Genomic DNA, 26,083 nt, shown 5'->3' on the forward strand with positions numbered 1-26,083 from the left:
AAACGCTCAGAAAATTCCCAGACTTCACGCTCGGGCGGAACACCCTCATCCCAAGGTTTTTCAGAGTCCCTTTTCTAGGATCTGTAACCTAGAGAGGAGAACCTAGGAGAAAAGATAAAGGTTCCGAAACCCTTCTTCTGGTTTTTCAGAACAATTGGGAATCCCTAAGGGGAAAAGTGCGTTTTAAAAAAAAAAAAAAAGCAAGCAAGCCCGAGACTGGGACCTACCTCAGTGGTAGTGGTAGAGCGCTTGCCTGTCTTGCACCACAACCCAAGGGAGGTGCTTCCAGAGTATCCTTCTCTCACGCACCCACATTTGAGGTTCTTAGCCTCTGGGATTTATGACTGCCACCTGCACAGCCCGGGCAGAGCCCCTTCTTCCAGCCCTCTCTGCCACATCCAGCCTGGGCTAGCGTGGGCCATCAGCAGGGCATCCTGTAACCCTTGGCTCCAGGCTGATTGATGATCCGGCTCTTCCAGCCAGGGGAATTCAAATGACACAATGGACCGGACAACAGCTACTGTGTTCATGTGTACGGCTCTCTAACCAGTTCATGTCCTGAGCTCTCCTGAATAAACTATTCCATTTAAGACCAATATCCTTCTCGAACTAGAAACCCTTACTCGGGAAGCCCAGAATTAACCTTGGAATATAAAGTAAAACCTGCTTTTCTTGGTTTCCTGCATTTTTCACTCATGCTATGGTCTTTATCCAATAAACCAATGAACTTCCCGCTGGCATTTTTAAAAAAAAAATTTATTTTGGGGTTTGTTTTGGTGTCTGTATGTATTTAAAATATCTTTAAAATAATTCTAAAATAATAAGTTCTGAGGCTGGCAGATGACTTACCTACACACACTGTAAATAAAACCTTTTTTAAAAATTAGTTGCAGCCAGGCAATGGTGGCACACATCTTTAATCCCAGCACTCGGGAGACAGAGGAAGGCGGGTCTCTGTGAGTTCAAGTCCAGCCTGGTTTACAAGAGCTAGTTCCAGGACAGGCTCCAAAGCTACAGAGAAACCCTGTCTCAAAAAACAAAACAAAAATTAGTTGCGTGCTGGGCATGGTTGTACACACCTTTAATCCCAGCACTTGGGAGGCAGAGGCAGGCAGATTTCTGAGTTCAAGGTCAGCCTGGTCTACAGAGTTCCATGATAGCAAGGGCTACAGAGAAACCCTGTCTTGAAAAACCAAACCAAGCAAACTTCATATTCCTTGTAACCTCAGCACTTGGGAATCTGGGGCAGGGAATGAGAGCACCAGGTCTGCTTAGATTACATAGCGAAACCCTGTCTCAAAACTCCATCCTTTTGATCAGTTTGGGAGTGCACTCTGTAATACTGTGTTAGTCTAGGGAAGTCTGTAAACAGGTCCAGTGTCAGAAACTATATTTTAACATAAAACCAGCCACAGCCAATGTGTTCTGCTCACTGATGTATCCTGAATGTTAAAACTGCCTACATAACAAGTTCCCATCATTTATTTGCTCTCAAAAGAAATGGATGAGGAAAAGTAAGATGGTTTAAGGGAGGAAAGATGTTTGCTGCCAAGTCTGTCACTGGAGTCTGATCACATGGTAGGAGAGAACTCTTAAGTTGTCTTCTGAACTCCCCTGTGTGCCATGGCATACGTGTGTTGATGTAGGCAAATTTTTCTGTCCCACCGACCAGCTCCCAAATCACAACATGGACACTTATTAATTATTAAAGCTCAGGGCTGGAGAGATGGCTCAGAGGCCCTGAGTTCAATTCCCAGCAACCATATAGGGGACTCACAACCATCTGTAATGAGAAATGGCGCCCTCTTCTGGCGCGTGGGCATATATACAGGCAGAATGATGTATACATCAGAAAATAAATCTTTAAAAAAATTATAAAAGCTCAGCCAATAGCTTAGACTTGTTTCTAACTAGCTCTTAAAACTTAGATTAAACCATTTCTTTTAATCTCTGTTCTTTTATGTGGCTCAGTTATCTTTATTTTGTAATGCCCATGTGGCTTTCTCTGCGTCTGGCTGGTGACTCTGCCTTCTTCTTCCCAGGATTTTCTCTGCCCCCCCAAATCCTACCTAGCTATTGGCCATTTAGCTCATTAAACCAATCAAGTGACATATTTTCAATGTGAAGGACTATTCCACAACATGCTCACACAAACAAGTATAAAAACAGATGAGGCAAGCTCTCTCAAAAGCTTAGACATCAAAAAGGCAAGAGGCTGATTCAGGACAGGAATAACGCAACTGCAGCCCAGCCGGCGTGGCATGTAAGAAAGGCTGTAGCAGCCTTCAGCACTAGAGTTTGCTTTGGATCCGCGGCTGGGAACACCACTGTAAGACCCAAGAAAGCCTATGTCCAACAGCTCCACCATGTCATATGGTGGTGAGACTAGCTAGGCTAACTAGGGCCAGGTGTGAGCACTATGTTTACTGAGTGAATAGGAAGGAGAGGCATACCAGCTTAGTTGGGCATGTGACGTTGCGGCCCTATGTATTATGTGCAACTTAACCAGTTCACTTCCCAGAACCTTCTTCTCCACGCTTCCCAGAGCAGCCTTTCAATATGTGACAGTTGAAATGGGCAAGTAAGTTGTGTCATTTAAAACAGCGCCTACGGAGCCTGGTATGCTGGCTCCCACCTGAAATAACAGCATTCAGGAGGCTGAAGGTGGGAGCATGGCTGGGAAGTCAAGTAGGCTACATAGCAAGTTCCCTAACAGCTGGGGGGAAAAAAAAGAACACTTTCTGAATCTGACCCTTGGAAACTCCTACAAGTTGTCCTCTGACCACCACACAGAGAGAGACAAGCATGCACCCATATACATGCAAATGTTAGAGATCTAAAATAAAAAACAATGCCTACTGGAGGTTACATAATGTTGTGTGTTCTGAAAGTGGGGGTGCACACCTTTAGTCCCAGCGCTGGGAAAGCAGAGGCAGGTGAAACTGAGTTCAAGGCTAGCCTGGTCTACAAAGTGAGTTCCAGGACAACCAGGGCTACACAGAAACCCCGTCTTAAAAAAACAAAAAGTATGTTTTGTGTACACATGGACCCATGAGGAGCTTTCTCCAATGCCCCGCTTTGTATAAACACCTGTGTTCCCCCACTCAGCTTTGATTCAGACACCTCCGTGTCCTCTTCCTGTTCTTGTGTGTTGAACAAAACTACATGCCATAAACTATATGCCCCAAGTTACTCATTTTGTTTTGAATGAAGATTCAGTTTCTGTCTTTTGCATACAGGTCTCCAATGAAGGGTATTGCCAATATTAACAGCACAAATGAAGGTTAACTCTAGACTAGGAACTGCTGTTCGGGTGGGGAAACAGGAATCTGAACTTTTTTTTAAATCTATTATATGTACTTATATATATGAAGTTATCTATTATACATTAAGACAATTTGCTGCTGTAATGCAAAACCATGGTGGATTGGAGGTGCTATTGAGTTTTCTCCAATGTGAAGGAGGTCCTTCTGTTTAATTCAAAGTCCTACACAAGCTCAACTGGAGAGGAGGGAGTCTTTGCCTCTGCCAGCCCCTCCCATCTTCAGAAACTATGTGCCTTTTAAAACAAGTTCCTTCACATGTTGGATACTACAGTATCTGTCCCTGAACGAGGAGGGATCTCTGAAGCCTTCTTTTTTGACCTGGCCTTTTTTTTTTTTTTTTTTTTTTGGATTTTCGAGACAGGGTTTCTCTGTGGTTTTGGAGCCTGTCCTGGAACTAGCTCTTGTAGACCAGGCTGGTCTCGAACTCACAGAGATCCGCCTGCCTCTGCCTCCCGAGTGCTGGGATTAAAGGCGTGCGCCACCACCGCCCGGCTTGACCTGGCCTTTAAAAAAAAAAAAATCTTATGGCTGAGCAGGGATAGCACAGGCCTTTAATCTTTAATCCCCATACCCTGGAAGCAAAGGCAAGCAGATCTCTGTGAGTTCCAGGCCAGCCCGGTCTATAGAGTAAGTTCCAGAACTGCTGAGGCTATTACAAAGTGAAACCCTGTCCCAAAAAACAAACAAAAATCCTATTGTATTTCTAATGGAATTTTCATGAGTTTTGTAATTTTGTAACTATCCAAGCTCCACTTCCTAAACTTTCAGTACTTTTAATAAAAATTTTAAACTGAAGGCATTATTTAGGTGTTGTTAGTAGACGTTCTACCCAATGCACACTCAGCCATCTCTGAGAAGATGACACTGACCATCATACCTACAGCATCTCTTGGGTTCTGAAGCTTAGCTCTCTGCTGACTTTGACTTCCTGGCTTTTCCTTCACCTCCTGCTGTCCTGTGTAGTGAGATTTGGTGGGATAGAGTATGCTTTTGTCCCTACCCCCTGTAACATTATGGATTTCAAGTTTTACTATTGCAATAAAAGTGCTGTATGCTGGCATTAAAAGGAAAGGTTGCTCAGCATGCTGGTACTTGAGAAATGGTGATGGGAAGATCAGGAGTTCAAGCACAGCTTCAGCCTCACAGGAAGTTCAGAGCCAACTTGGGCCATATGAAACCCCACCTCAAAAAACAAAAATATTCTTTAATGTAAATTCCGCCAGGCAGTGTTAGTAGACATCTTTAATTCCAGCACTTGGGAGGCGAAAGCAGAAGGCAGATCTGAGTTTGAGGACACCCTGTTGTACAGAGAGGGTACCAGAATAGCCAGGGCTATACTGTCTTGAAAAACAGAAACACAACAAAAATGTCTCAACCCAGAGGTGTAGGATGGAGTCTGAGCTGTACTACCTTCAAGCTTCTAGCAAGTACTTCTGGGAACAGGGAAACAGAACCTAACCCTGACATTAAAGTGTAAAACTGTAGCAGCAACAGTATCCCTGGTCCAGTGTCTGAGCTCTGAGGCATGATGGTCATAGGGTCAGGCTAGGTTTCCTGGTGAGGAACCTCTCCTCATTTGACTCCTGGTGACAAGTCTCGATAAACAGAAAACATCCCATGTGTTTTTTTTTTTTTAAATACAAGTAACAAGATTTATTCCAGACATAGTAAAACATCCAAGGATACATTCACATGTGACCAAGGAACCCACTCTCACCTCCCTCCCCAAATGACAGTGGGGCAGGTACTCAACACTCCTGAGACAAGTGTCTGTGCTTTTTCTCCATTTCTGGGAGAGACACTGGAGGTCTAATCTGAACCTCAAGTGACACCTGGTGTAGGAATCCAGCTCTGCCTTCTACTCCTGCCCCCAGAACTGCAGAAACACAGCAAAGCCAGGGGCAAAAAGGGGTAGAGTATGAGACACCAAACTCCCAGAACTGAGCTCTCAGCTTCTTCAAAGAAGTCTTTACTCCCAGCAGGGGCTTCAGGGGCTTCTTCTTGGCCCACCTGAGAAAACTAGCCCCATCTGAGTGCACTCTGCAACCCACCAAGGGAACCCAGCAGTGTGTCTTGGCTCTCTGGCCTATTTTAAGTGTGGGTGGGCTAAAAGAGCCCATAAACTATTCCCTCCTGGAGGGTAGGCTCAGTTCCCATGTTAGGAACAATGTCTACAACTCTTGAAATTTATAAAACAAGTTTTAAGCTATATTTTAAAAAAATCAACAAGAATCTAACTCCAAAAAGAGGTCTTTAGAACAACCTAAGCAGTTTATTTAAATTATTTATACTAGTTTTTAACAAGGAGACTAAAAAGGAAGGGAAGTAGAGGGTAATACTTCCCGGAACTCTCCACACACCTCTGTGGCCCCATTTCACTGTGGGAAGACGTGTGAAACGCTAGGGTGGGCCCTGGAACTGGTCCCCAGTTCCTGTGGTGTGACAGTGCACCAGAAAGGAGAAAACTAAGGACCTGAAAGGCTAAAGAAACAGTAAACCCAGTAGCAGGGCCAAGATGGCAGAGGCTGGGGCACAGATCTCTCCTGTGTCTCAGACTAGCTTTGTGCTTAGCCAAGGGTGGCAAAGAAGAAACAATTTTCCTCAGGAAGAAGTCAGCCTAACTTTGTAGTGTCTCTGCGGGGGTCTCATGCCACCCCCCTCCACCCCCAGACGGTGAGGGGCTGGCAACCTTAAAGCAGGCCATTGGGCCTTCCATTCTCTGGAGCCAGCCCACCCCGCTCCCGCTGGTGAATTTTCTGGTGCTGCAGCAGGTGCTGCTTCTGGACAAAGCTCTTCTCACACTCGGGGCAGCTGTAGGGCCGCTCGCCAGTGTGGATGCGCTGGTGCCGCACCAGGTCAGACGGGTGGCTGAAACTCTTGCCACAGTACCCACAGATGAGAGAACTCCGACTTTTCCTCCACGGGATGTGGCCAGGCAGAGCGACTAGACTGTTAGGTGAGAATCTCTCCTGGATATGAGGGCTGGCGCTGGGGCCCTCCTGCTGGTGGCAGCGCTGGTGGGTCGCCAGGCTGACCTTGCAGCTGAAGCTCCTGTGGCACACATCACACTGATGCAGCTTCGACTTTTTGGCCTGTGGTTTCAGTCGTGGCCTGGGCCTGAGGTTCTCCTCTGGTTCTGTGGCCGAGTAAGACTCTCTGCCCACGTGGCTCTGCATATGTGCAGTCAGCTGCTGTTTGTAGCGGAAGCTGATCTGGCATTCAGAACACTTGTATGGGCTGCTGTCCCTTTTCACCTTCAGGCTCTGTCCACACTCCTGACCCAATTGTACCTGCCTCTGAGTCTTCTGTTTTCGGGGGCAGTCCAATTTTCTACCAGGGGCAGGGTTTCTACTGCCCTCAACAGACTCAGGGTTAGAGTCCCCAGGGCCTGATTCCAAGAGGGCAGAATCTCCTGGACTATTCCAGAACACAGCCTGCTCCACGCCAAAGAAAGCCTGCTGCTCAGCAGCACTGGAAAACATGCTGGGCAGACCTGCAGGGTCCTCCTGCTTGTACAGCACCTCCTGTTTAACCATGGCCCTATCTGCTGCAAGGAAAAAGACCAACAAAAGATTATATTCCAGTACTTTGGGTGTGTCCAGAACCAAATGCTTGGGGACTTCAGGAAGACTCAAAACAAAGCTTCTGAGGATGATTGAATTAGGACAATCCGGAGGAGGATCTCAGCATCTTACTCTTAGACAACAATGTTATTATAGTTCTCCAAACTTATCTATAAGCTGGTGCTTAAACTCTATGAAAAATGACAAAATACACTGTAACCACTTGGTTCAAAAGTGTTAAAATAACAAATTTGAAGCTGGGCCTGGTGATACAGGCCTTTACATAACCTCAGCTACTCAGAAAGATGAGTCAAGAGAGTCACAAGTTAACAGATTGCTTAGGCTGCACGGCAAGTTCAAGACCAGTGTGGGCAACTAAGTGAGACCCTATCTAAATTTTGTTTTGTTTTTTGAAAACATGGTTTCTCTGTGTAACAACTCTGGCTGTCCTGGAACTCGCTCTGTAGACCAGGCTGACCTCAAACTCCCTATATCAAAATTTTAAAAAGATTTTTTAAAAAGGGGCTGAAGATAAAGCCTAGCCACAGATGCTTGCCTAGCATGTGTAAGGCCCTGCGTTTAACACTAAACTAATAGTTTGAAAACCACACAACTAGGAGCCGAGGAATGACTTAGTGGTTAAGAGCAGCAGCTGTTCCTACAGAGGACTCAAGTCCAATTCCCAGTACCCACATGGTGGCCACAACCATCAGTAACTCCAGTTTCAAGAGATTTGATACCTTCTACACTTCAACCATGAAACAGAAAAAACACCATGCACATAAACTAGTAAAATAATATTATTTTGTTCTTCCTGGATGTTCTGTTTAAACACCTCTCCTCATTTCTTTTTCCCTTGGTCCTGTGACTTGTTGCCCACCCTCCACCGCTCACTCTGACCACAGCCTACTATGTATATTACTTAGAGGGCATGAAAAAGCATGCTACGCAGTCTGCAATACTCCAAAGACTGACAGGGGTTAAGAACCATCTAGAACAGGGCTAGTCAAAGTATGGTGGCTCACACTGTAATCCTACTCAAGAGGTAGAATCAGGAGGATCATGAGTTCAAAGCCAGCCTAAGCTACATAGTAAGTCCAGGCTATCGTGGACTACGAATTAAGACTTGCCTCAAAAACAGACAGAGGCCAGAGAGATGGTCTGCTGAACAAGAGCACTTGTTCCCAACACCCACACCGGGTGGCTCCCAATCATTTATAACTCCAGTTCAGGGAGGTCCTACCCCATCTTCTGCGCTCCGTGGATACCCCACACATCATACAGTCACACACACGCATATATATAAATAAAAATGAAAAAAAAATAAAATAAAAATGAAAAAAAGTGGGTGCTGGAAGCTCCTAGGATCAGGAAGGCAGATGCAGGTAAATCTCTGAGTTTGAGGCCAGCCTGGTCTACAAAGGAGTTCCAGGACAGCCAGGGCTACACAGAGAAACCCTACCAAAATAAATAAATTAATTAATTAATAATAAAATAAAATAAGAAAAGAAAAAAAAATAAGATAAAATAAGAAACACAACAAAAACAACAAAACCAAACAGGAGTCCACAACCTGCACATGCCAGATGAAATTATAGGTACTATTTGGCAGTTTAGCTGTGGGCACGCTCCCTATAAGCTATCGGAACCCGAAGGGTAGGGATGGAGAAAGAAGACAGACAAACACTCTAGAACTACTCACCCAGGTGGGTACCTTCTTCTACCAAGTCACCCACCATCTCTGCACCCAATTCCACTTCTTCTTCTGGCTGGCCAAGGACCTCTGGGTTGGAAAAGATACAGTGTGAGTCCACCAGAGTAAAACTTGTAGCACGCTGGTCAGACGCCACTGAACAAACGACCAATGCTAGGGAATCAATACTAACAGTTAAAAAGACCCAGATAAGGCTACTGCCATTTCTCCTCTGGCCAATGGAAATTTCAAGATGTCATTATTTTTAATGACTGGGTAATACCAGTCCGTTGTGTAAATGTACCACACTTTCTTTATCCATTCTTTAGTTGAGGAACATCTTGATGGTTTCTAGTTTCTGGCTATTATGAATAAAGCTGCTATGAACAGAGCTGTGCAAGTGTCCTTGTGGTATGATGGAGCATCCTTTGGGTATAGGCCCAAGAGTAGTACAGCTGGGTCTTGAGGTAGACCAATTCCCAATTTTCTGAGAAACCGCCATATTGATTTCCAAAGTGACTAAGTTTGCACTCCTACCAGCAATGGAGGCATGTTCTCCTTGCTTTGCATCCTTGCCAGCATGAGCTGACCCTAAGTTCTGCTGTTCCTTCATTAGGGTGACTAGCTCATGTGCCAGTGTCCACATAGCACCATCACCTCTGCCCATACAGCTCAAGTTTTTCCAAGGATTCCTTCCACAGTGCTTAATTTCATCCCCCTGGCCTCCTTGCTGAGGCAATTCCAGATAAGGTAGGCTCCGTGGCACAGGAAAACAGCCTCAAGAGAGTAAATAACCCATTTGGGGTAACATGGTCACCTCTTTGACCCACTTTGACTTTTCTCACCCTCATGGATCTGGTCCAGTCAGTGGCCTCCTTGGTATTTCTCCAAGGACCCACATTTAAAAAGCATCTATCTAACAAGAAAAGAATACATTTGTTATACAGCATGTATTAGTAATATTTTATACAAAATACTTCCAGTCTACCAAACAAACACGGAGATCGCAGTGGCTGGTAATGATGCTGGCTAATTAATTGCCAAGAAAATGGGTTTTGTCAGCCTATACTGCATATCTCAATACAAGTGGAGACCAGAAAGAAACCCATGGAATTTAACTGTATAAAGATATGCTACATTTGTTTATCTATGTAAAGATGTTGGAGGAGGACACTTGTTGGTTCCTGGCTGCTCAGCCCCAAAATAATCACACAGAAACTGTATTATTTAAATCACTGCTTAGCCCATTAGCTCTAGCTTCTTATTTGCTAACTCTTACGTCTTAATTTAACCCATCTCCATTAATCTGTGCATCACCATGAGGTCGTGGCCTTCAGCACATCTGTCTCTTGTGGCTCCATGGTTTTTCTCTAACCCTGCCCTTCTTTCTCCCAGCATTCAGTTTAGTTTTTCCCACCTAGCTCTGTTCTACCCTATCAGGCCAAGCCAGTTTCTTTATTAAGCAATATTTACCGCATTCAGAGGGCAATCCCACATCACCTCCCCCTTCATAAAGATGTGTTATATTTGACTATGCGGCACTTGTTTAATTATGTAAAGATGTGCTGCTGTTTCACCTTGCCTGCCTAAGGACCTGACTGGTCTAATAAAAAGCTGAATGGCTAATAGAAAGGCAGGAGAGAGACAGGTGGGGTTGGTGGGCAGACAGAATAAGTAGGAGGAAGAATCTAGGCTCAGCTCAAGAGAACAAAGAGAGAGGAGGAGAGGAGAGAGGGAAGAAGAGAGGACGGATGCCCAGCACAAGTTAGGCAGTTGCCAACCAGATATGGAAAAAGCAGTGAAAGCAGGCCATACAGAAAGAAGGTAAAAGCCTTGAGGCAAAACACAGATGAAAACACAAGTTAAATTAAGTTGTAAGAGCTAGCGGGATGCCGGGCAGTGGTGGTGCACAACTTTAATCCCAGCACTCGGGAGGCAGAGGCAGGTGGATCTCTGTGAGTTTGAGGCCAGCCTGGTCTAGAAGAGCTAGTTCCAGGACAGGCTCTAAAGCTACAGAGAAACCCTTGGGGGGGAGGGGGAAGAGCTAGTGGGACAAGCATAAGATAAAGACAAGCATTCAAAATTGCTAGTAAATTTCTATGTCATGATTTGGGAGTTGGTTGGTGGTCCAAAAGAAAACCTGTTTCAGCCGCTTTAAGGAGTCAGTTGTCTCCTTCCATCGTGGAATTGAATTTAGGTTATCAGGCTTTATAGCAAGCACTTCTACCCACTAAGCCACCTCAGCAAGACCAGCCTGATCTCCAGAATGAGTTCCAGGACAGCCAGGGCTACATAGAGGGTTTTTTTCCTCTCAAATAAACAAATAACAAAACAAAAGTTTATTATATTTGTGGTGGTTTGCAGGAGAATGGCCCCATAGAGTCATATGCTTGAAAACTTTGTTGCCAATTGGTGGAACTTGTTTGGTAAATGTTGGGTGTAGCCTTGTTAGAGGAGGCAAGTTGGTGGGGGGAAGAGGGGACAGGGCTTTAAGGTGTCAAAAGACTGAAGCCAGCTTGAATTAGTTTTCCCCGCATCTTGCTTGCAATTCAAGGTAGGAGCTCTCAGGGCTGTTTCTGTCGCTTGCTACCTCTTATCTCTGCTTGGCCATCAAAGACTCGAACTAACCCTCTGAAACCATAAGCCCCAAATAAATTTTTTTCCTACAAGTTGCCTTGGTCAGTGTCTTACACAGAAACAGAAAAGTAACTAATACTTCATAGCTATGTAGAAAATGCCTATATTAGGGGGCTGGAGAGATGGCTCAGTGGTTAAGAGCATTGCCTGTTCTTCCAAAGGTCCTGAGTTCAATTCCCAGCAACCACATGGTGGCTCACAACCATCTATAATAAGGTCTGGTGCCCTCTTCTGGCCTGCAGACATACACACAGACAGAATATTGTATGCATAATAAATAAATAAATATTTTAAAAAAAAAAGAAAATGCCTATATTATACTTCAGCAATAAGATCATCATAAATAACTTCAAGAAGCAATTGGGTTACCACAAAGAAGAAATAGAAAAGGCTCAATCCAGAGATCTTCTCAAGTCTCTGCAGGTGAGAGGATCTGGAGACTCATTCCTCCTCCCAGCACAGGAGCAGAGGGCAAGAGCCAGGCAGAGTCCTGGGTGCAATCAGGAGGGAGAAAACTGCCACTCACTCAGAGAGACCAGAGTCTCATAGTTGCTCTCCATGACATTCCTGTAGAGCTCCTTCTGCCAGTCCTCCAGGTTCTCCCACTCCTGTTCCGAGAAACAGACCTCATCATTCTCAAGGGATTCGGACACCTGCAATTGAAAGCCACAAGAAATAAGCACTTTGACTCATATCATGAGTGCGAGCCAGTGACTTAACATCTTGACTAATCTAGGGCTGAGCTCCCCTTCTTTCCTAACTTTTAAACTTAGAGATTCTACCTTGGGGGTCTCCCCTTTGCTGCCTGGGGGAAGCCGCAGGACCCAGAAGTTCCTGTTGCGCAGCAGGTTCTCCACATTCTCCAGCCGCCGCTGCAGCAGCCCGTACTCCTGCAGCAGGGTTCCCAGCACGGCCCACTTGCCCTCCAGCTGGTTGCTGAACTCTACAGCTGTCTTCTCAAAGTCAGCCAGCTTCTTCTCGGCTGTGCCTGCTCGTCCCTCAAGACTCTGTAGCCGGGCAGCCTGGGATTCCATCTTCTTCTCCACAGCCTGAATAGCGGCCACCACTGTCCAAAGTGAGATTTCTGTGGTCTGAAAATATGGGTTTTTCTCTGTTGTTTGTGAAGGTTGTGTGGTGGGAGCTAACGGTGTGGAACGCCGTTTCCTCCTGTGCTGTAGGATTGAGGATATGAGGCCAGTGAGACAAGGTCACTTCCAAATATCAAATAAAGAAAGCAAGACCAAGACCAGACTCCTAGCTAGCTTCCTTAAAACAAACAAATCCAAACATACTTTTTATTCTGATACTGTGCTGGCTAGTTTTATATGAACTTGACATAAGCTGGAGTCACTGGAGAGGAGGGAGCCTATATTGAGAAAACGCCTAAGTAAGATCAGGGTGCAGGAAGCCTGTAGGGTATTTTCCTAATTAGTGACTGGTATAGAAAGGCCCAGTCCACTGTAGGTGGGGCCACCCCTGGGCAGGTGATCCTGGGTTCTATAAGAAAGCAGGCTGAACAAGCCATGGAGAGCAGGCCAGGGAGTGAGCAGCACCCCTCCATGGTCTCTGCTTCAATTTCTGCCTCCAGGTTCCTGCCCTGACTTCCTTCAGTGATGAACAATGTTATGGAAGTATAAGCCAAATAAGCCCTATTCCTCCCCAACGTGCTTTTTGTTTAAGGTATTTCATCACAGCAATAGAAATCTTAAGAAAGATACTGAAAATTTCATGTGGGGCCGGGTATGCAGCTCTGTTGATATCATGCTCACCTAGCACGCACAAAGCCCTGATCTTGATCTGAAGCACCACCACATAAACCAGGCTGTATGCCTGTAATCCCTGTACTTGAAAAGGAGGCAGTAGAGTTAAAAATTCAAGGTTATCCACTACACAGCAAGTTCAAGGCCAGCATAGGCTACAAGAAGCCCAGTCTCTCAAACAAACATAAAAATTATAACAAAAAGGAGGGTAGAAAGAAAAAATTACATATATTGCATATCTACATATAATTTTGAAAAATATCAGAAAAATAGATAAAATATCATCATAAAGTTAAGCTTTTCCCTCAAATTGTCCTCTGCCCTCCACACTCATGTGTGCACACGTATCCAGACAGACACACACACACACACACACACACACAGTAAATAAATAAGTGTAAAGAACAATTTTAAAGCCATTGTTGGGCTTGTGAGATTGCTCAGCAGTAAAGGCCAAAAGTTTGGTCTCTGGGATCTACATGGTAGAATTACAGAACTGACTCCCGGAGCCGGTATCTGACAACCAACCACATGGTGAAATGGCACACTCACTACCCACGAAATAAACAAACAGAAACAGGACAGGCCTGTTGGCACATGCCTTTAATCACAGCACAGGGGGATCTTCGTGAGTTTAAGTCTATCCTGGTCTACATAGTGAGTCCCAAGTCAGCCAGTAAGACTCACTGAAGTACTGGGGGCTGGAGAGATGGCTCAGTGGTTAGAGCACTGGCTGCTCTTCCAAAGGTCCTGAGTTCAATTCCCAGCAACCACATGGTGGCTCACAACCATCTGTAATGAGGTCTGGTGCCCTCTTCTGGCCTGCAGGCATACAAGCAGACAGAATACTGTATAAATAAATAAAAAAACAAAATATTCAATACTAGGCTGGGCGGTGGTGGCGTACGCCTTCAATCCCAGCATTCTTTTCCCTTTCAGTCTGCTTCTGCCATCTTTTGTTCACTTCTATGGGTTAATTTTTCTGTCACTTTATCAGTATTGTGACCTTATTAATTCTAGCTGCACAGTAATTATTGGCACGTACTAAGACAAATCCCATCTCTATTTCACAGTAGTATCTTGGCTTCTTTTGGCACTGATATTCTACAAACATCAAGAGTTTCACAAAGGTATCTTCAGAGACTGTGTTTGGAAATGTATCAAATTCTACAGAAAAGTTTGAGAAACAACATTTTTAGGAAAAAAATGTTTGATTCATATACAGAATATTTTACTGCATTTGAAGGAATTTTTTAGCATGTTCAATATTTTAACATATTCCCTAACTTTCTATTACAGACAACTCTTGCTATGCATCAACCCATCCCAAAATTTAGTGAGTTAAAGACACATCTACTTTGCTCACAAATCTGAAATCAAAGCAGAGAAAGCCTCATGTCTATGCTCCCTCTCTGTGAGTGGGGCAGTCACAAGCAAGCAGATACGTGAAGAACCCTAAATACATGCAGAGGTAGATGGAGCCAACTCAACAGCCCCCAACCCAAAGTCTAAGACCACATCTAACCCTAAGTCAGACTTGGGTGAACATACTTCCAGTTCTAATAGGTGTCTTTTTCTTTGTATTTTTTATTTTAGGAATGCTCGGTCTGCATGTACATATATATGGGCATCACATATGTGGTTGGACCAGTGAAGGAAAGAAGAGAACATTATTAGATCCTCTAGAACTGGAGTTTTTGATGGTTTGAGTCACCATATAGGTGCTGGGAACTGAACTCCGCAAGAGTAACAAGTGCTCTAGACCATGGAACCATCTTTCCAGGCCCTCCCTCCCTTCCTTATTTTATCTATACTGTATCATTATACAAAGATATTACATGCTGGTGAAAAAATGGATAAAATAGCAAAACAATGGTGGTGCACACCTTTAATCCCAGCACTTGGGAGACAGAGCAGGCAGATCCCTGTGAGTTTGAAGCCAGCCTGGCCTACAGAGTGAGTTCCAGAACAGTCACGGCTACACCAAAAAAAAAACAAAAAAAAAAAACAAAAAAAAACTACCTTGAATAATAAATAAGTAAATAAATATAAATAAAATCAAAATTAAATAAATATTAATAATGATTTGAACATATGCCTTTCCCCAGTTCTCTACCCTATTCCCATTTGGGGGAAAGTTTTCCCTTTTTTGAGACAAGATCTTCTATATAGCTCTGGCTGGCCTGGAACACATAATACAGATCAGACAGGCATAGAACTCATAGATATCCACCTGTTTCTACCTCCCAAATGCTGGGATTAAAGGCGTGAGTCATATGATCAACTAAACTAAAAAAATTAAAAACTCATTTTCTTGGTCATACTAGTTGCACTTCAAGGCTCGACACTGTCCATGTAACCAGACTATGGCAAGAGTGCTGCTGGGAGTGCCACATCCTCACGACTTCTTTCTGCTAGATAAAATACTAGATTGTATTTGAGTATTCTAAATAATGGTGAATTTTGTCAATTTTCAAATATATCTAAAGCTATGTAATTAGCCTTAAACTAGTTTAAAGATGTCATTTCAAGATACAAATTTGAATCTTTTTTATTATTAGTGCAGGAGGATTTCCGATCTCTGGCAGTGATACACTTCTGTTTCTTTTAATTAGTATTATTAGTAACACTAGTTCTTTTAAGTAGTCAAACTGCTCTCATATCCTTTTATACTTAACTACTTGTATTGACTTACCTTTTGGATTTTTCCAAAATGAAGGTTGAATTTTTCCTATCCTTATAATCTTTGCTTCTTAATTCAATTATATTTATAGTAACTGACGTTTTTTAGTTTTAGCAATTATGAAAAGTGTATTTACAAAGATCACTGATTTCTGATTTCTTCTTCCTAAGTTCTACATCAATGCTGTTGTGTACTTTAATTATTTGTCATTAACTGCTCAATAAGTTACTGTCTTATTCAGTCAGGCACTTAATCCCAGCATTTGAGAGGCAAAGCCAAGGGGATCTCTGTGAGTTCAAGGCCAGCCTGGTCTACATATCAAATTCCTAGAGAGACACAGCTAACCTGACCAAAAAAGAAAGTTTACTGTTTGCCCCAGTGTTGCCCTCAAGTCCCATCTTTAGTTTTTTCCCCACAGTCTCTTGATTTCATAAATTTTATCAAATACAATTGTTCAGCAAATGCTCTCAAAATTGCCTTCACAACTCTGTTCATATTTTAAGAGTTCATGCTTTCTACTTTTGGGTTATAAATTTTATTATGCTTTTCTTAAATTATCACATAAAATGATGGGTTTATGATTTATTATACATTTCAAATATCATTTACATAGTGTTTTCTTCCTTAGTATTTTTATTTTCAGTTGTTTATTATCAGGACATGAATTTAGCTTAGCAGTAGAGATTCCTCACCTGAAGAGAGATGTCTGAGAATACCAACATGTTCAAGAATAGTTTAAATAAACTCTACAATGTCAAAACTGTAAATTCAAGTCTAGCTGGGATTTTGGTGGACCTTTATTGCTTTGTCTCAAAGAGGTCTGCTGGTGAGGCACAACTAAGGAGCGGGATGACGAGAAGTGGGGTCTACTGGTGCTCCCACTCCACGCCAGTGCTCATCTCGTCTACAGAGAACCCCTTTCAAGACGGAGCCAGATGCAGATGCTGCCAACACTAGTTTCCCAGGTCAGCGTTAACTCCTTGAAAGCAAACCCTGATAAATCTTTCAGTGCACTCCAAAGTAATTCTTACCCATTTCCTAGATAAACCACAGCCAATTCTAGGCAAGGCAAAGTTTTCAACACAAATTTCCTTTGTTTTTTCTTTCGCAAAGAGATATCTCAGGATCCCAAAGTTTCTGAACCCAAAATGCTGCAGTAAAACTCAATTCAAAACCAAAGGAGCACAAGGGTGATCCTCCTGACACTATCTAGGAGTCTGGGGATGAGACAGCATAGGGGTCTGGACCGGGTTTGTCTTCTCTGCCAGTTAGAGAACTAAAACCAAGAAAAATCTTAAGCTCCACAAGTAGCATCAGAAAAATTTCAAACGCTACTGACAGAATCCGCAGTTGAAGAAAAGTATTGATTGGGGGACAAGGAAACGTGTATAACAGACACCCAGAGAAAAGGACCCTCTGCAAAGCAGAGGGGACCCAGGAAACTGTTTTTGTTTGTTTGTTTGTTTGTTTGTTTTGAGGCTGGAGCTTTTAAAGCCTCTCAAGTTTTCCTCCTCTAACTTAGGGTCGTTCCATTTGAAGATGGTTGATTGGCCCAGAACTGTTGTGCCTTGAACTTGTTGAGCAGTCCATCAGAAGCGATGGGAGACAAATCCTACAAAGCCTTTGATTTAGGCTTCCAGGCTTATCTCAAGTAGGGAGGGTGAGGAAGATCTTGGAAATTTGCCACCTTTAATTATCTAACCATGGCCCCCTCTCCCTGTTTGCCTAGCAGGGAGTCTGGCTAACTAGCACTAGGGTTGCAGAGGCAATTCAAAGCTAGCGTGGTCTACATAGCTAGTCCCAGGCAGCCGGGACTACAGGTCAAGACCTTATTTTGAAAGATTAAAAATAAATTAGACAAAAAAAAAAAGGCTTGTGCTTGTAATCGCTGCACTTGGGAGTCAGAGGTGAGAGTTTAAGGTCATCTCGGATAGGCTAGGCTGAGGCGCACGTGACTGTGACCCAAAACACAACCACCACCAATCAAAAGCGAGCATAATGGCTCACACCTGTAATCCTACCACTAGGGAGACCGAGTAGGAAAGACTGTCACCAGCTCCAGATCAGCCTGTACTACAGAGTGAGGCTCTGTCTCAACAACAAAAAGCCAGTTAAGTTCCGTTTATCCTGCCCTTTTCCTAAGTTAACCGCTACTGTGTCAAAGTATAAGAAGACCGGAGCCATAAAAAAAAAAATTAGAAATTTCTTCAACAACGAATCCAACATTATCAATTCAAGTTAAGGAGACAAAGGCCTAGAGAGATGAGCACAGGCTGCCGAAGGAGGTGAGGGCTGAGATATTCCTCAAACCAATTTTCAGTGTCTTCCCATTCCCTGAATAGCTGGAAGAGGGGGAAAAGCAGATAATACTGCGCACCTACAGCTCTGTAAGTACACCTGTCCCCAAGGAGAGGTGGCCCCGCCCGGTTTCAACCTGTAGCTGCAAACTCAGTACAGAAATCTACGACAGAACATAGCATCCGGACCAAAACCCACTGGTCGGAGAGAAGCCCTAAGTCCCGGAGTCTCCCGCAGCTGAGCTCAAAGGCAACGAGCGGTTTTAAACCGCGCCATCACTCCAACTCAGAAAACGAGTCCCTAGTTGGCACGAAGCAGGGAAATATGTGGGCGCAATCACAAACAATTCAACAAGCTTCGCAGAAGTTTCTGTGGGAAGACGCAGGGGGCCAAGGCTCCGAGCCCTGCGCAGAAAGCTCCGAGGGAGCGAGCAGGCGGAGGCTGAGGGTCTTCGGGAGGGAGGGCGGCAGCCGCCGGCGCCAACAGCCGCGGAGGGAACCAAGCCCGCGACCGAGCTCCGCAAGCCCCGCCCCTGCCAGGGCGCTGTCTCCCCCGGCGCCCTCGCCGCCCGGCCGGCGCGCCTTACCCGAGCAGGCGCCGACTCCGCCATGGTCGCAGTCGCCCCACAATACCGACTGGCGGGAAAGTGCTCCGGCTGTGTGCCACTCCGCCAAACGCCCGGACTTCGGGAAGCCGCCGCCGCCGCCGCCGCCGCCGCCGCCGCCGCCGCCCCCGCCGTGTTGATACAAGGTGCATTCTGGGAACGTCCCCCCGCCTCCCCGAGCCAAGAAGAGCTGCAGCCGCTGCTCCGGCCGCGCGCTGTTTCTATTGCGCCACAGTGCGCCGGGACGGTGAACAGCAGCAGCTCGGAACCCCAGTCTTTTGAGTGCGGAGTATAAACGCAAGCGCTCGCATTTTTTGAATTTAAGGTAAGCCCTGCACACCGCGAAATACTTTAAGAGATTCAGATATGTGAAAGTTAAAAAAAAAATACGTGGGAAGGACAGGGACTAGTAGAAAGGGTAATGGGGTGGGGGTGGATGCGATTGCAATACGTTCTGTACATGAACGTAATTGTCAAAAATAAAAATAATTTTTTATAAAAATAATTTTTAAATGAGTAAATTCCACACTTTTCTCTGAAGGAAGAACTTGAAGAAAAGGTGTTCTCAAAGGTAAATGATTTCATCCCAAACACTCACAGTTTACTTGGCTTTTTAGAAATTAGAAACATGGGTCTGGAGAGACAGCTCAGAGATGAAGAGTACTGGCTGCTCTTTCTGAGGTCCTGCATTTAATTCCCAGCAACCACATGGTGGCTCACAGCCATCTGTAATGAGATCTGGTGCCCTCTTCTGGCATACATATTTTATATATATATATATATATATATATATATATATATATATATATATATATATATATATTTAAAGGGAACTAGAAGTAATCAGGTGTGTTGCAGAATTCAAGGTAGCCTTAATCACAAATAATTAACCTAGTCCTCACACCATGTGAGTGTTAGAGATAGCATGTTGTGCATTCTGGCTTGGAAACATCTGGCCGAATTATCATCACTCTGGAGTTTTTGAGGCCAACCTCAGCTATATAGCGAGTTTCAGAAATACCAAAAGAGACATTGACTCCAAACAAATTTCCCAACATCTGGCCGAATTAACCGCAGAACTCCGCCAGACATAAGTCATTGTCCCAAGCATGTAGTCAGTTTGAATCCCAGAAGCAGCAGAATGTTGAAGGATAAGGGCAGTTGTCCATAAGTGTGAAGCAGAAGTAACCATCTTGTAGGAGCCAGACGGAGCCTCTCAAGCAATTCAATGGCAGCAATAAGGACTTCTTCCTACTACTTTGCAGAACCAGAACTGGGACAGCAATACTAGAGCATATATTGACCAGGACTGCTTAATCATGCATGCCTTCTTGCCCTTTGTTCTGATTCTATATAATCCAAAACATCTCAAAAATAGATTTAAGATCTCTGAACCCCTAATTCTCTTCTCTGCTTTTCACCTTATCTCTTTAAAAATCTACTTATTTGTGTGTGTGTTACACACCTTTAATCTCAACACTTGGGAGGCAGAGGCAGGTGGATCTCTGTGAGTTCCAGACCAGCCATAGCTACATAGTGAAACCCAGCCTCAAATATTTAATTATTTTTTTAAGGCACAAAGCCTGGAGAGCTACCTGGTTCAGTTCCCCAGAACCCACATGGTGGCTCACAGCCACCTGTAACTCCTGTTCTTGGGATCTGACATCCTCTCGTGGCCTCCGAGGGCTTCTACATACATGTGGCACACATATACTCATGCAGGCATACAAATATACACATAAAAATAAGTAACTATTTAGATGGTGTGGTGTATGCTCCCTCTGTACTTGCTACCTTTATCTTCCCACTGAGAATGTGAAGCAATCCATGTAAAGTGTTGGTGGACGCTGTATGCCTGGCATGGAGCAAGCACTCAGTAACAAAATTTCTGGCTTCTGTTTTGCTTCTTAGCAAAACTTTGCATGTTAGAGTGTGAGCGCTGCACAGAGCCAAGAGTGATGCTGACATTATCTATAACAGAAAAATCTTTGCAACACAAACAAAAATTCATTTTCTTTTTCTGAAGAATAGTTTATTGACTATACTGCAAGAGGGCAGCCACGTGGGCAGTAACTATGATAATCTACAATTACAAATAGCACTTTGGTTGTGGTAGTGTTGGTGGCCTTGAACTCTTAATCCTACTGCCTCAGCCTCTTGAGGGTCGGGATCACAGGTATGTACCATAAAATAATTCAGTTTTAAGTTTAAAACGATGTTTTAAAAATATCTCGAGCCCATAAATTTTCTATTTTGTGTATGGCTTGTACCATATATACAATATACATAACATATATATGTAAGCATATGTATGTAGCTATACCTATGCCTAGACTTTTTTTTTCTTTAATTTTGAGACAGCATCTCTCTACATAGCCCTGGCTAGCCTGTAGACCAGGCTGGCCTTGAATTTACAGAGATCCACCTCCTTTTTCTTCCTGAGTATTTGGATTAAAGATGTACATCACCATTCCCAGCATAGCCTTTGGGGGGAGGGTTGTTTCAACATAGGGTTCCTTGTAGCCTTGGCTGTCCTGGAACTCGCTCTATAGACCAGGCTGGCCTTAAACTCAGAGTTCTGCCTGCCTCTGCCTCCTGAGTGCTGGGACTGAGGGCATGCATCACCACTGCCCAGCCTATATATTTTTTTTAAACCTGTCCCGTTCAGTCCCCCCTGCTAGCTTGCTAGTCTCCACAGAACAAGGGCCATGCTTTTCCAGGTCAGTAAAAATATTAGACTGAACATACCTTGGCTCAAGGTACCTCCATTGCTGTGTGGCTATGTGTATGCTGGAGAACCTGTTTCTAACACCAGCCCGGCATGGCTCTCTTCCCCTGGCACAGGATTTCCCTCCCTGTAGGAACGACTCCTCACAGGTGTTGCTTGCTGCTGTTGTTTTCCTTTATTTCTTTTCCCAACCCCAGAACTGAGGATCATTCACATCTTTTAAAAGTGTCCCCCTCCCCCATGAGCTATATCTCAGCTTTTTTTCCCTTTCGTTGTTTTAGATTTTTGAGACAGGGTTTTTCTGTAGCCCTGGCTACTCCCTCCCGAGTCCTGGGATTAAAGGCCTGAGCCACCTCGGCCCTGCTTCTTCTTCTTCTTCTTCTTCTTCTTCTTCTTCTTCTTCTTCTTCTTCTTCTTCTTCTTTTTTTGAAACATATCATCACTATGTTGCCCAGGCTGGCCTTGAACTCAATCTTTAGTGCTGACCTGCCTCAATGGCCTTAGGATGGCCTTGAATTTCGGATTCTTCTCTGTCAGACTCAGACGTGGCTGGGATCACAGACTTTGGCCCCCAGGGCAAATCACTAGTGGCCATCTTCTTAGGTCTGGTCAGTGACTAAAGGGCTAGCACTTGACTTAGCTGGGCCCCATTCTAGCCTCCAGGCAACAGTTATTGAGGCAGGATGGGTTTGTGCCACGAACTGGACCAAGGAAAGCTCTTCCTCTCTAGGGACAAAGTAAAACCACACCAGCTCAGAAAGTCTTAGCTCTCATTTTTTGAGGAAGTTGCTTTGGAAGCAGAGATCAGAGGTGATTTTCTCTGTATCCTAGGTTGGTTCAACTGCACCTCTGAGTCTATGAATGTTGTGGGTTTTTTTGCTCTTTTGGGGGGCCTGCCACCAAGCTCCCAAATAAATCACACGGAAGCTTTGTCTTATTTATAATCACCTGGCTTTAGCTTGGCTTGTTTCTTGCCAATTTTTCTTAAATTATCCAGACTACCATTTGCCTCTTGCCTTTTTTCTTTTCTTCTGTATATCTTACTTTCGCTCTTACTCCAGGACTAGCTGGGTGGGTGGCCTCCTCCCCTTGTTCTCATTGCTTCTCCTTGTCCTCATCTCTCCTTCTATTTATTCTCTCTACCTGCCAGTCTCGTCTATCCCTTCTCCTGCCTTACTATTGGCCGTTCAGCTCTTTATTAGACCATCAGGTGTTTTAGACAGGCAAAGTAACACAGCTTCACAGAGTTAAACAAATGCAACATAAACAAAAGTCACACAGCTTAAAATAATAGTCTACAACAGTGAATGATTCCAGATTCTTTCCAGAAGTTTCTACATTCTGGAGGGGGTGTCAGCCAGCTTCTGTTGATCATAATTACAAGTATTTGGACTAATAAAAGTATTATGGGGGAACTATGGGGATGGTTCAGCAGTATAGAGCACTGGTTCGCTCGGTGGTGGTGGCACACGCCTTTAATCCCAGCACTTGGGAGACAGAGACGGCTGGATCTCTGTGAGTTCGAGGCCAGCCTGGTCTACAAGAGCTAGTTCTAGGACAAAACAAAACACAAACACACACACAAAGAGCACTGGTTCTTCTTCGAGAGGACTGGGACATCCACATGGTTGCTCACAACAGTCACTCTAGTTCCAAGGGATCTACTCTGTTCTGGCTTCTTCTGTGGGCTCCAGGCACATAGTGATGCACAGACATATATGCAGGTGAAACACCTACACACTCGTATTTTTCTTTTTAACTAAGGACAATAGGAAGCTGGGGACTCTCCCTGAGCTGAAGTAAACAAACATCTACCTCCTCTTTAGAGAGCACAGACAACAAACCAAAGTAGGATTCCAGATTCGGGAACCTATGTCTTTATGGAACTTATTTACAGAGCGTGGTGGGGGTTATTTACAGGGCTATGGGTGACCCTGAAACAGCTGCCCCACTGGAAAGTCACACTCCAGCATGGACAACAGTTCCTTACAGCTGTGTGGATGGAGTCTCCAGTCAGTCAGCCTACACTCTCCCGTGCTCTGGTCTTCCCTCCTGAGAATTGAGGCCACAGGCAGTTAGAGAAGAGCTGTAGTCCAAAGGCCGGGAGGAGCCCGAGGGAGCTGCTGGGGTCTCACACCCCTGGGAGGAGCCGGAGGGAGCTGCTGGGATCTCACACCCCTGGGAGGAGCCGGAGGGAGCTGCTGGGATCTGACACCCCCTGGGAGGAGCCGGAGGGGGCTGCTGGGGTCTCACACCCCCTGGGAGGAGCCGGAGGGAGCTGCTGGGGTCTCACACCCCCTGCTCTTTTTCTATGGGGGAATGGCAATGGCCAACAAGCCAGATCTGGTTTCGTAAGCCGTCACAGCTGTTCTGATGAAGATGATGACTTACACTTGGGGGAGGGGGCAGTGCTCTACAACACTGGGATGCCAGACACCTTGTCTCAATTTTTTTTTTTTTTTAAAGAAGTATTTCGTGAAGCTGGGCATAGTGGTGTGTGTGTGTTGTAAACCCAGCAGGGATGGGGGTGAGATGTTGAGGCAAGATTTTTCTTCTCTGTTTTGAAACAGAATCTTGCTAGATAGCCTAGGACAGGCTCAGTGTCAGTCATCCTTCTGCCTCAGCTCTCTCAGTACTAAGATACATACCTATATCACCATGCCTGGCTTAAAGAAAAATATTGAGGGGGCTGGAGAGATGGCTCAGCAGTTAAGAGCATTGCCTGCTCTTCCAAAGGTCCTGAGTTCGATTCCCGGCAACCACATGGTGGCTCACAACCATCTGTAATGAGGTCTGGTGCCCTCTTCTGGTCTGCAGGCATACACGTAGAAAGAATATTGTATACATAATAAATAAATATTAAAAAAAGAAAGATATTGAGTTTCACATCAACTTGGATACATACCCCACCTTTAAAAAGTATTATAGTCTTCTTTTTTTTAATTTTTTTTTTTATTTTTTGGTTTTTCGAGACTGTGGCTTTGGAGCCTGTCCTGAAACTAGCTCTGTAGACCAGGCTGGTATCGAACTCACAGAGATCTGCCTGCCTCTGCCTCCCAAGTGCTGGGATTAAACGCGTGTGCCACCACCGTTCGGCTATTATAGTCTTCTGTGATCAAACCAAATGCAAGGGCTCAGAAGGTCCTATCCTGTTCTTGTGCAAGGAGATATTTCTAGAAGGCTCTGCTCAAAATCAGAGAAAGATAAAGCCTGGAGAGACAGGGAACTTTATCAAGGAGAGAACAGGACTGGAGCATAATTTTCCTGACCCAGGACCTCATAAGAACATGGATGTAAATAAATGGGGTATAATCTGCTCATGCTGAAGACACAGGCCTGGCTCAGCAAAGGTGAAATGTGGGCAGTAAAGGACAGACCAGTGAGAGTATTGCCAGAAAGGTTAAATGTGTGTATTGTTTTCATAGGTGCAGTGCGGAGAAAGAAATGCTCAGGTCTGGTGGGGCTGGTGAAACGGCTCAGTGGGTAAAGGCTGCGTTCCTCCTTGGAACCCAGGTAAAAGTGAGAGGAGACAACTGAGTCAACCATGTTGTCCCCTGACCTCCACAGTGTACAATGGAACACACACACCCCCATAATAATAAATTAAAGAAAACAGGCCTGGTAACACACACACACACCTATATGATCCCAGCACTTGGTAGGCAGAAGCAGGCCATCCTCAGTTACATAGTGAGTTTGCAGCAAGGCCTTGCGTACAAAGCAATCAAGCAAACAAAAAACACCTCCAATAAAACAACTTGGCAATCAATCAATAGAGATCTGGTAAAATAAATAAATCAGGTCCACCACTCCATGTAAAACATGCAGCATGGGAGCAGCGGGCCATGGGAGCAGCGGGCCATGGGAGCAGCCTGTTTTTAACACTAGGGTGCAGAGGGACGGAGGTTTCTGAATTCAAAGACAGCCTGGTCTGTGAGATGAATTCCAGGCCAACTGGGGCTATATGGTTAAATCCTGATTTTAAAAAGAACAACCACAAAAAGAAAGACATTTCCTGTGTACCTATTGCAATAATTTCTCAGACACCTGACAAAAGGAAAAAAGTGATATGAAGGGTAAAGCAGCAAGCATGTCTACCAAATTAACATTATGGGGAGTATTTTTTCAGACAGGGTTTCTCTGTTAAACAGTCCTCACTGTCCTTGGAACTCACTTTGTAGACCGGGATGGCCTTGAACTCACAGAGATCTGTCTGTCTTTGCCTCTGGAGTGCTGGGATTAAAAGCGTGCACCACCGTCACCCAACTGGGAGTAGTTTCTAAAACTCCTAACTTGGATGCTTCCTCACAGGGGGCGAAATGTGTATGTGACAAGATTTTGTTTTGCTTTAGTTTCCAGAGTAGCTGGGACTACAGTTGTGACTGCCCTGCTAGATTTTTTCCCCCTGCATATCCCCTTTTACATTGTTTACTTTGAATATATTAACACAAAATCTCCAAAATTCCGTTCATTGACTGATGGTTTGGAAAAAATGATACACAATTCCTCTTAAGGAGCAACTAATATTTTGTTTAACCAGCCTTTTATTGGCCATTCAAATTTGTGGGAAAAGAGGCCACAGGAAATGGCTTGGAAAACAGAAGGCGAGCAAGATTGAACAAAATTGTAGAATAAAAAATTAAGATTTGGGGATTTCCCAAGGATATCCTGGAGAGAAGGGCTGAGGAGAACCCAGAATAGAAGTAAGCTTCCCCCTAGTGAGACAGGAAAAATGCAGAATGGAGAAAGATCATCAGGATGGTAGGCTCTGAGAAATTGGTGATAAGAATG

At 44.5% G+C, this 26,083-nt stretch overlaps 1 protein-coding gene across 2 annotated transcripts; it reads right to left on the reverse strand.

Moving 5' to 3' along the window:
• Positions 1-4,948: 4,948 nt before the first annotated feature.
• On the reverse strand, positions 4,949-18,692 carry Znf212 (zinc finger protein 212). 2 transcript variants are annotated; one of them, XM_041640752.1, is made up of 5 exons: positions 18,547-18,692; positions 12,002-12,391; positions 11,746-11,872; positions 8,592-8,672; positions 4,949-6,870 (listed from the first exon to the last, which is right to left on the reverse strand). In XM_041640752.1, the coding sequence occupies exons 1-5, from the start codon at positions 18,568-18,570 to the stop codon at positions 6,017-6,019; spliced, it is 1,476 nt and encodes a 491-aa protein (XP_041496686.1). In that variant the 5' UTR covers positions 18,571-18,692; the 3' UTR covers positions 4,949-6,016. The 2 variants fall into 2 exon arrangements, with proteins under 2 accessions (XP_041496686.1, XP_041496685.1); XM_041640751.1 differs by having other exon boundaries at positions 4,949-6,873.
• Positions 18,693-26,083: the final 7,391 nt, after the last annotated feature.

Source organism: Microtus oregoni, unplaced genomic scaffold (assembly GCF_018167655.1).
Source record: "Microtus oregoni isolate MIOR12 unplaced genomic scaffold, Mior012 000064F_ref0000363, whole genome shotgun sequence".
NCBI classification, from domain to species: Eukaryota; Metazoa; Chordata; class Mammalia; order Rodentia; family Cricetidae; genus Microtus; species Microtus oregoni.